General features: G+C 37.6%; 1 protein-coding gene across 1 annotated transcript; it reads right to left on the bottom strand.

The window, feature by feature from the left end:
- Positions 1-354: 354 nt before the first annotated feature.
- On the bottom strand, positions 355-10,478 carry PTGS2 (prostaglandin-endoperoxide synthase 2). The gene is made up of 10 exons (XM_006267574.4): positions 10,200-10,478; positions 8,199-8,315; positions 7,909-8,052; positions 7,044-7,187; positions 6,495-6,676; positions 5,878-5,961; positions 5,368-5,614; positions 4,149-4,435; positions 3,436-3,583; positions 355-3,259 (listed from the first exon to the last, which is right to left on the bottom strand). The coding sequence occupies exons 1-10, from the start codon at positions 10,252-10,254 to the stop codon at positions 2,850-2,852; spliced, it is 1,818 nt and encodes a 605-aa protein (XP_006267636.1). The 5' UTR covers positions 10,255-10,478; the 3' UTR covers positions 355-2,849.
- Between the last annotated feature and the right edge of the window lie 1,126 nt (positions 10,479-11,604).

Here is an 11,604-nt window from a genome sequence, read left to right on the forward strand (position 1 = left end):
TTTCCTAGACCCCACAGAAAGGCTACTTGTTCTGCTGTTTCATCTCACTCTTTATCCTTGTGTACAGGATAGAAATGTCTGAGAAATTATAATTGATATTTTTGGTTCCAAATATTTCTTTCTGACACATAATTTGCTAGGTTTTAAATTATTTATATTACCAGTTTTTATGAAAAAAGTTAGAAGCTCTAGAACTTGTATTACTATAATTTTGAATTACTGCTAAACTTCATAGTTTTTTCATGTAAAGCTCTTGGTATGGAAAATTAAATAATATAATGTGTTATAGTGTGAAGGAACAAAAAGGGAGGGTTTAGAGAGGTTGCTTTAGAGAGTATCAGTCCACACAAGTAATATTTTCAAAAGATTTATTTTAAAAATTGAATTTTGACCATGTCCTTGCTATATAAAAATAAACCTAAAAAAATTGCATTGTTATAAAATAAATAACCTCATTTAATACATATTCATTGCTAGAATCTCAACCTAACCATAGCCAGCAGGTCAGGTTGCATATAGCCTGGACTCATTTAAGAACAATATTATCACACATACAAAATAGAATACGAACATGGTCTTTTCATAGAGCAGCTTAGAGGGACATAAAACTCTACAACAGTAAATGCCAATAGTTACAGGCTGGATCAGATTCCAATTTATGATCTAGATAGAGCATAGTTTAAAAAATCCATTTTCTGATCTGTTTAATTTATCAGATGACTGAATAGCTTCAGTTTTATTAACATTTACAATTCTGAACATTGAAACATTCAACATTTTCAAATACACAGTGAACTTTCTCCATTCAGTACATTTAACAGGAAAAATAAGAAATACAAATAAGAAATAAATATAATAATTTCTTCCCTTTTGTCCCCAAATATGCATGAACCTTTCCAATTGTATGAATTAGTTTGTAAATTCTCAATTCAGTTATCAACAATGAAGAATTCACCTGTCTTAATGTGATTGGTGGAATTCAACAAAGTGACTAGAAACTTAAAAAAATGCAATTAAACTGTAGCAGTGCCATAATCATTACCACTTTCTTGATACACTCTCCCCTTGACATAAGGTATCTTTTAGATATGAATTCCTGCCTGCAAATGTTTTTGAATATTGTTGGGCTTTAAAAAATTATTTAAATGGAATTCTGATGTTCCAGCCTTTTATGGCTTGAATAACTATATTCTTTCCATTCTTAGAAAAATGATAGAGACCTGAAGAAGGGCACTTTGTACCTCGAGGCCTGTCTAACTTGTTTTGCAACTATGCAGTTGATCCAGTAAAATATCACTAAAAAAAAGCCTTGCTTCTCTTTATTAAAAAAATACTTTTCTGCAGTTCCTTAAAAAATACAAGATACACAAACCACATTGTACGTAAAATCTAAAGTGCTACTATGAAATCTTGTGTAACCTGTTTCTCTGATTTATTTCTCATACAGGGCTACAAAGATTTCAGTGGGAGTTGGATTGGGACCACACCTAACCTGTTGTGCTAACTACAATATTTTACTTAAGACTGAAATACAGGTTATAAACTTTTGTTTGTAAGATACTATATAAAACATTACCATGGCTTTCAATGTGTAAGTGAAAGCGATGGAGCCTCAGTACACTACTGTGATATACTTGAGCTAGCTTCAGATTTGGGTAGCAGTAATAACATAGCTTGGCCAGCACAGAGCTGTGTGGGTAAATCATGTGAATAGGCTTCCCAACTTCTCAGATGCCTTTTTGATGGGCACTATGTTGTCCTGACTACTATGATATCAGTACATGAACTCACCAGTTAGGTCTACAATGTAGATACATCCACAGTTAAGGCTATAGTTTTATTTCTTTTAGTTCTTAAATGATTTAGGTGAGAGATTGTACTGGGTTTTCTAAAAATATAGAACAAAATTATTAGATACCACATTGGCTAGAAAACGGCAAATGTGAAAAAAATGTAGACTGTTAAAGGCTTTCAAAATCTTTTGATTCTTTCTACATATCTTAAGCTTTCAAAAGAAATTCTTATTTTTTATAAAACACCTATCAGAATACAAATGCCCTGTTATACCAGCTTGGCAAACAATGACCCCTAAGTAATCAGCAGCAGTAGCTTGTCATCCCTTTGACCTATGCAGTACAAGTTAAAAACTTGCACTGTGGCCTAAACACAATTATGTTGATTTTTTAAATAAGTGTTTTTAAATATATATTAGTGGAATGTAAAAGCATAAGTTTAAACATAAAAAAGGCAAAAAACTAAAGTTAAGGCTCTTCATTCATGTACAGCATCTATGACAGAGGTAGTATTCATGAGAAACTTAACTTTCTCATTTCCTGACTTTAAAAGAAATAATTTACAGTTATTGTAAATGTTTTAACCTATTTTTAACTATTAAAATAATTTTTTACATTAATTTACTAGTGATAGGACTGAAAACAGTACTAAAATTGGCAATTTTCATTGATCAAGTCATCTTGTATCTTTTGCTTGAGAATTAATGTTCAAGTTAAAACTTAATAACTGTTGATAATGTAAATTGTGATTGTAGTGTTATGGAACCCATTGAAAAAAAACCCAGTATAGTTACTGTCAAGTATTAAAGCAAAACAAAAAGTAGAAATTTGGTTCTTATATCCATTTTGGAATACATAGTTCTGTTACAGAAGACATTAAAAAAGGGATCTAATACCATAAAGCTCCCCGTTTTTCCTTTTATCAATGGATCCCTTACCTGAGTAAGTCATCTAAGGTGACACCCAAAGTATAGAAAATGCATTACTTTTGTTTTGTATAAAGATATAAATATAATAATTTACAAAATTACTTAAATAAATAAATAGGTGGATAGTCTATAATTCTGCAGATCTTTCTTTCAGTAGTAATGTGGGGTTGATATCATCTATTGCCGAGTTTGAGGTACTGACATTAATAGTTGCTGCTTCAGTGGATTCAGGGTTTAGGACATGAAAAGCTGTAAAGGGACAACCCTTTACGTTGTTGCAGATGAGTTTTTGCAGGGAGGCAGTGTTGACTATTTCAAAGCCTACTCTTCCACCAAAAGTGCTAGGCTTCCAGTACTCAGGAGAGCAGATAGCATTTCCCATCAGGCCTTTCAACGAGAATGGTGCTCCAAGCTCTACCATAGTCTCACCAAAGATGGCTCCTGGACGGGGCTTTTCTACTAACAGACCAGGATACAGCTCCATAGCATCAATGTCTCCATAAAGCTCTTCCAGTTCAGCTGCCATTTCTTTTTCTCCTAAAATATTAACAAACAGAACAGTAAAAGGTAAGCTTTCCATATAGCACCCTGTGTTTTAACTCTACTTCCTATTACAACTCATGTTTATATACACTTGGAAATCGTAACCTGTCCTTCTATTAGCTATTTGAAAGAAAAGATATCTTCTGTTTCTTAAAGAAAATAGCTCTTACCTGTAAGTTCCTCAAATGATTTAAAGGGTTTCATGAGGAAGTGTTTCCGGTATTCATTCAAGGATTGGTATCTCATCTGTCTGCTTTGGTCAATTGATGCCTTGGCAACTTTCTGTACTGCAGCAGGAACGTTTTTACCCCCAGCAACCTATTCAAACAAAGAATGCAAAGAATAAGAACACTAAGAAAACTCACCACAATATGCACCTCCTGCTTAAACTTAGGTGGAATCCTGCATGGCTTCCTCCAGTAACATTTTAATTGACATGAACAGGAATTACCCTAAACAAGGAACTGGCACGTTACTAGTGCTTTTAGCGCTACCATTTTTATTAACTGTGTGCGAGTAGCATAGTCATAGCACAGCACAGCTCATGATCTATTACACTGAATATCTGATGTAGAAAGTGCATCTTGCTACAATGGGTATACTTGTTGAGAGAGGTAGTTAGCCATGTTAGCCTGAAGTCAGTCAGAAGGCAGGGTAGCAATGCACTTTTATAGACTAATTAAAGACGATATATACATAGAGCACAAGCTTTGACGAACCAAAGTTCACTTCATTATTGTGTATATTTCCTTTTCACAGAAGAACCCCATGCCCCACGTAACCTCCCCATCCCCTGAGCATGATCTGAAGTCAGTGAGTTACAGTAACTTCCACAGAATATGCAAGACTGTCAATCGACTAATTAGGAAGGGAGAATATTTACCCTGCCAGCAATTTGCTTGGAGAAGGATTTCACCATGTGGGAAAGGCCATGCTCCAGCATTATGGAGTTGTTGTAAAGAAACTGCTGGAATGTGTATTCCTGGTCATGTATCTGGAACGTGTCAGGTAGAAGAGGGTGCCAGTGGTACAGAGTGTTGAATTCAGCTGCAATTCTGTTCTGGTACTGAAACTTTTGGTTAAACAGAAGCTCAGGATCAAACTTCAGCTTGAAATGGTAGCCGCTCAAGTGTTGCACATAGTCTTCAATGACAATCTTGATGGTCTCCCCTGTAAGTTCAATGAGATATTAAAGAAAATTGGTATCACTTTGATTTATCTGAGTAATTCTAAATTTCCAGACTTCAGTCTGAGAAGACATGAAAATGACAATATAAAAATGGCCAACCACTTTTCTAAAATATATATGGTTGGGGGGGGGGGGAGGGGGGGGCGATGGCTGCAAATACAGCATAACATTTTGTCATTTCTTATTAAAAAATCCAATGAGATTTAAATACAAAAAAGGTGCAAGAGTCTCTTTTAGAAGCTGATTTTTATATACTTATCTACAGTTTCCTTTAACAGAAAGATAATATAGCAATAACACTGCACAGAACTTAGCGTCATCTCGCATTCTCAGTTTGGGTAAGAACTACGTATTTTTCCCAAGTAGATGTGCATCAGCAATAACATGGAAAGGAAAAGAAACTTGATACACATCTTATCTATTGTGTTTGTGCATTGTTTTTTCAGGAACTTCCTAAATTTAATGAAGGTTAAACTGTAAATGAACTAAGATCCAAAGGGAGGGAAAAGAAAAATACTAAATTTTTGGGCCAGCAGGCTAAGAAGTCTCAGAACAATGAATCAGGATATTTATTTAAGAATATGAGTAAAATTTCTTTTCTTAACAAATTTGCTGAAACTGCTGGCAGGTACAAAAAACTTCTAGCTTATTGTAATGTGTTTATTTTTTCTGTTTTGTAAGTGTAATACTGTAAGGAATAAAAAAAAAAGAAAGAAAGAAAAAGGATAAAATAATGCCCGCTGGCTAACAATCTGGGTGCCTAGCAAGACGCCCATCCTCTGAAAAATCATATATCTTCAGAGTGTCTCAAGTAGTCAACTGAGATGTCCAAAATCACTTCTAGAAGAGTAGCACCTTGAAGCTGAGCATTGCATTTGTATAAAGTGAAGTAAGTTTATTTCTTTTTACTCACCTATCAATATGAGTCTGGTAGTTTGGAATAACCGTTCATCATCCCATTCTGGATGTTCCTGCTTAAGGATGTCACAGACCCGGTTGTGCTCCCTGAGCCATATGGTAGCATACATCATTAAACCTGGGACCAGACCAAACACCTCCTGTCCTACAGAGAATTGTAGATGCTCAGGAACATGAGGAGGATACATCATTTCTGCTTGAGTATCCTTCACTGTTGGAGGGTACATTTCTCCACCAATCATCTACAATTAAGAAAAAAAACAAAAAAAAACCAAAGCTAAGAATACAATTAATTACAAAACATATGTTGGTCCTACAGTTTTCAGACTGCAAACCAAATACTGCCTTAGCATAAATGGGTGCTTCTTTCACTAGAACAAATGGGGGCTCCCTGGCATCATGGCTATATTTGACAGTTTTAGGCTTTATACTATTAATGTAGATGCTAGTTCTAAAATTCATTTGCTTTCCTATTGGACAGTTGAAATTTTAAAGTATAGCATACCTGATACTTTAGCTTCCCATCTTTACCAAGCCTGAGCTTAAGCTGTCTGTCCAAAGTCTCTCCATAGATATGGTTCAAATCAACCTATAAAATAAAAAGCATTTGGAACATGAGGCCAAATTAAAAATCTGGTTGTTTTAGAACATATCCAACTCCTGTTGAAATTAGTAGGAGTTGTGCCACTAGATGTTTGCATGTCAAATTATACTATACATTTCATATAGTGAGCTTTCCATCAGCAAAGCCTTTTAAGAGAGCAAGACGTGACATTACACAGTACTGTACAGATACTGCATAGCTCACAGATAAAGCTATAACATTAAATAAAATAACAGCACACACACAAACATCCTAGGAAGGCTCACTACATCGGAATGGATTTGTGTGAGAATTCATGTTTAGAAAACAGATTGTGCAGATAAGGAGATTTTTAATGGATCAATTTAGGCTTTGATCCTGCAATCCTGACCCCATAGAACTGAATGGAAGTTTTGTCTGGATCATGTTTCAGGTATCATGATGTTTGTGTGCACTCCCTATGCACAAAAAGATACTATTGTCACCATAGAGGCTGATTAGTTTTCAGTTCCCATCAAGTCAAAGCTTTGTGAGCTTACCCCATGCCCAAGGCCTTTTGTGAAGGCTGGTCCTTTGTGGTGATCAGTCTTAAAGAACTGGTGGGTGAAGTGTTGAGCAAAGAATGTGAACATAATATTTGTGCTCTGTGGATCTGGAATAAATTTTTTCCTCAGCAGAAACTTCTCCACAACTAACTTGGAATCTGGGAGTTCCTTTTTACCTATGATTTAAAAAAAAAAAAAAAAAAAAAATCACATCAGTTTACTTTCCTCTCTACATTTAGAAAAAATAAGACTTTTAACCCCCCCCTCCATAATTTCTTCTTTAAATAAAGAGCCTATTGCATATGAAAATACAGAGGCGGATCACTGTAGCCATTTGCTTTAAAAAAAAAAAAAAATCTCATTTCCCCTAGACTGAATCTATACATCCAATATGCAGCCATTTTACAACCTACCATGGCTGATTTCAAAGTAAATAGCCACATGAAATTACTTTGTTGGAAAATATTTTCAAAAAAGGAAAGATAAATGGATTCCTTTCTTCTTCTCCAAAACTGATGGTCAGAAACCTATTTTATTTCTTACCTTTAACACCCATGGGTGTTGGGCAGTCTCGTGCTACTGGCGGAAGGGCTCTTGTATAGTAGGAAAGGTTGGAAAAGGCTTCCCAGCTTTTGTAACCGTATTCACTATTGTATGTTGGGGGACTGTCAATCAAATGTGACCTTGCTAAAAAACAAACAAAAAAAGAACCCCCCCCAAATTAGTAGTTGTTTTAAAACATTATATATTACTTAAGAAATTAGTTATAGGGCAAAATCTGCCCACGGTGATTTTAAACCAATTAATTTGAATAAGGTTATTAAAATTTGTGAGGTTATAAAGGTTTGTGCATATTTAACGGCAGAGATAGTGACAAACATCAAGTTCAGATGGAAATTCTGGCAGAAGTCTCTGGTGTTGGGAAGGTAGGTTTATGTTTAGACCATCACAGAAATAAGGAGCAGCTTTGGCTTACCAATGTGAAGCTTAACTTCTCCCAAATTTTGAAGTATGTGGAGATTCAAGATTTTCCTTAACATAACTTTAGTTTTGTATTTTTTGTTGTTTAAATCTTAAAAAAAAAATAACTGTATGCTAACATACATTTGAATCATTAAAATTAGACAGCTGAACAAATTGTATGCTTTTAAAATATGTCCAGCTTCTTGTTTCGCATTTTCAGAGAGAGTATAATTTTGGTCATAGTAGATTCTCTCTCATTGCTTTTCCTATTTTTAGTTGTTTTGTCTCTGGTTTACATTTTTTTCCAATGAAGAAGATTTTTTATACCACATATATGAGGTGTATACAAATGTGTGCACATATCCTACTAATCAGAACAACCCTTGAAAATCCTAATACAAGCTTCTATTACTGAAGAATAACATTACGAAGAGAACATACTTACATGTCAATACATATCGCATGATGGCATCACGTAAGAAAGGAATGTTGTTTATAATATTCCAGACTCCCTTGAAGTGCGTGAGGATGTAGTGGACGGTGTTGGGAGTAGGCTTCAATGTGATTTTCAACCACGTAAAGAATTCGGCTGTTAATATTGAGGAACAATGAAGAACATTGTAAATTCGTTATGAAAGTAATATGCAAATCTGAAAGTAAAGTACTGAAATGCTCTTCTGCAACTTTCCTTATTTATTATTGTTAACCATAAAAACATAACTCTGAGATACTTACGTGTAGTGCAGTTTTCCCCATAATACCCGGTCCTTGTACAGTCACATTCGTATTTGTCAAAGCCTGTTGTCAAACAAACTCCTCTGTTCTGACATGGATTTGAGCAGCAGGGATTAGCTATAATGGAATGGAGAGTACTATTAATTGTTTTCATCTCAACAAAAAATCTTTAGTCTATTTTCTGAGGATTAGCAGATAATTGTCAGTAATTCACATAGTGCATTTCTTTAACTGGCATTTCAGAGAGGATAGTAAGTTAAATAAATGAGCTAAGCAAACATACCATGCCTGTTTGGTGCTCTATATAACCACTTCTCTGAGAGAGATAAAGAAGTATTATTGCCAATTTAGGGATTGGAAAAAAATAGTTTAAATGAATGGCCATAGCAATTTAACATTTTAATTTGGACATGGTCACAGTTCCAGAATTACAGCCTTCATATCATGGATACTTCTGTCATCAAGAGCCATACAGGGTTTCCAGTATGTATGGGCATATTGTCTCTTTGTCTTACACTTATGGCACAAATCTCTGGACTACAAGTGTGCGAAGCAGGGACTTTGTTCTTTGGCTGTACAGCACTAGCACATTAGGGTTCTGGTTCACGGCTAGGGCTTCCACATTATACAAATAAGTACTAATATCTCTAATTCTCTATGCTGTACTGGTTCTTCTTCCAGTAGTTAATATAACTTCCAGTGGTTATATTGGTTTTTGCTTTGCTCATCAGCTGAATAACACAGAGCTGGGCCCCTCGTAGATTCATAGATTCCAGGGTCGGAAGGAACCTCAGTGGGCCATTTAGTCCGACCCCCTGCCCCTGGCAGGCAAGAAAAGGGTCACCAAACCTGGGATCATGTGATCCCAGCCAGGTGCTTGTCCAGTCTCCTCTTGAAGACCCCTAAGGATGGGGTGAGCACCACCTCCCTGAGAAGCCCATTCCAGATCCTAGCAACCCCGACTGTGAAGAACTTTTTTCTAATGTCCAGTTTAAACCTACTCTCCAGTAGCTTATGACCATTGCTCCTTGTTGTACCAGGGGGTGCCCTGGCAAACAGATTGTCGCCTACTTCATGTTGCTCTCCCCTTATGAATTTGTACGCCGCCACAAAGTCCCCTCTCAGCCTTCTCTTGGAGAGGCTGAAGAGGTTAAGGTCCCTTAGCCTTTCCTCGTATTGCCTGCCCTGCAGACGAGTGGCTCTTCTTTGGACCCTCTCCAAGGTGTCCGCACCCCACTTGAACTGCGGCATCCAGAACCGGACAAAGTACTCATATATTAGTAAAGCTTCTCCTTTAACCGGAGACAAAGGTGGATCATGCTGCGAGGATGTACCACACCACCTGCACCCCTTCTTTTTGAAATCCTTCATCTGCCCGTGTGTGTGTGCATGCACCAGTGTGTGTGTGTGAACATACATATATATATGCTTGTGGGCATATATAAATATAGAAACATCTGTATTTGATGTATAACGTGCAATATGACAGTCTATAGATCTAGAGGATGTGGAGGAAACAGATCACATTTACTACAGGAAATTCAGGTACTTGATTTAGAACATGAGATATGACGGTCTATAGATCTAGAAGAAACACAGACCACATTTACTACAGGAATTTCAGGTATTTGAGATATGCAATATGCCAGTCTATAGACCTGGAGGATATAGATCTCGAAAACACACAGACCACACGTACTACAGGAAATGCAGGTATTATATTGCATGCTCTATATCAAATACCTGAATGTCCTGTAGTAAAAGTGATCTGTGTTTCCTCTAGATCTATAGACCGTTATATAATCGGGCAGCATATAGATCTCGAGGAAACACCGATCAGGTTTATGCAGAGAGCGCTCTTGGAGGTGCCCTGGCAGCACTCCCTCCAGGGCAGGAAGGAAGAGCCAGGATTAGAGGAGAGTAGAGCCCCGAGGTCCGGATCTCGAGAGGAGGCACCAGTCGCCCGCCCCGGAGGGAGAGGACGGAGGCTGCGGCACTCACCTGCGCGGCCGGCGGCCAGGACGAGCGCGATCACGGAAGCGTAGAGCAGGAGCATTGCGCAGGGGCTGCCCGGGGAGTCGGCGTGCGCTGGAGGCGGCAGTGTCCGGGACCCCTCGGCTCGGGATGCTGCGGCTCGGCAGGCTGGCGTGGCCCTACTCCTCTCCCGTTCCTATTTATGGCCCCGCCAGCGAGTGACGTGCGACTGCACCCCGGCAAATGGGGAAATTCCAGCTACCCAGCCATGGGGTCGCGCCTTCCTCTCCTCTCCCCTCCCCTCCCCTTCCGCCTCCCCCTGCTAGCGGCGTGACGACCGCGCAAACCCTGCTTCCGGGGCGGAAACGGGCGTGGGCTGTGCGCTGAGCCTGCCCCCTTCTGCTGCAGCGCAGCGCTTGCAAGCGCGGCCCCGGCCCCGGCCCCGGCCCCGCCAGCGCCCCCCGGCTCGCCCCTCTCCCCCGCCCAGGAACGTGACACGCTCATGACCTCGGCAGCAGTAAGAACGGGGAGGGGACGAGTCAGAACACTAATAAGAATAACAGGATACTAATACTTGATGATTAAAAGCAACACCAAGAAAAATGAACAACTCCACCGATATTGTTGCTATTCTTACTAGGATGAAGATCAGTTATTCCTTTTATTTGTGATGACCTATCGATTTTATTAGTTATCATGATTAGTTATGGTTGTTAGTATTGGGATGATTAGCAACACCGATCATAACTGGCAGCAAGAATACAACCATACGGGTAGTTTCGTCGTGCTTCCCAACAGGAACAGGGACCGACCGCCAACAGCAATCTTGTTATTCTGCTCAGCAACAGCAAGAATAAACAACAGCAACACCAATATTGTTAGTAGTAGTAGTATAATTATTAGTTATTCAGTTTATTAGCGATTAGTTATTAATGTTAGTATTAGCATTGTCAGCAACACCAATAACAACTAATAACAATAACAAAACCATTATGGTTATTCTTGTTATCAGCAACAGCAACTAACAACAACAATAACACTAATACAGTTATTATTGTTGCTAGTATAATTATTAGTTATCCATTTTATTAGCTATTAGTTATAATTGTTAGTATCACTGTTGTTGCTGATAATAAGTAATAACTAACAAAATCATATTGTTATTGTCATCAACAGCAACAATTAACAACAATATTAATGTCAGCCACAACAATAATAAACAGCAACACTAAGATTGTTATTGTTAGTATAATTATTTGTTATTAATTTATTAGCTATTAGTTATTATTAGTAGTATTAGGATTATCAGCAACAACAGTAATAACTAATAACAATAACAAAACCATATTGGTTATTCTTATTAACAGCAACAATTAACAACAATATTATTGTCAGCAACAGTAATAATAATAATACTAAGATTATTATTATT

Source organism: Alligator mississippiensis, chromosome 5 (assembly GCF_030867095.1).
Source record: "Alligator mississippiensis isolate rAllMis1 chromosome 5, rAllMis1, whole genome shotgun sequence".
Taxonomy (NCBI): domain Eukaryota; kingdom Metazoa; phylum Chordata; order Crocodylia; family Alligatoridae; genus Alligator; species Alligator mississippiensis.

What these genes read in the sequence shown, in the direction of transcription:
- PTGS2 (XM_006267574.4), bottom strand. Translation starts at nt 10,254, where the DNA reads ATGCTCCTGCTCTACGCTTCCGTGATCGCGCTCGTCCTGGCCGCCGGC. An exon ending in ATGGGAAGCTAAAGTATCAG is followed by an intron (nt 5,615 to 5,877) that starts GTATGCTATACT and finishes TCTTAATTGTAG; the next exon opens with ATGATTGGTGGAGAAATGTA. An exon ending in ATCATTTGAGGAACTTACAG is followed by an intron (nt 3,260 to 3,435) that starts GTAAGAGCTATT and finishes TTAATATTTTAG; the next exon opens with GAGAAAAAGAAATGGCAGCT.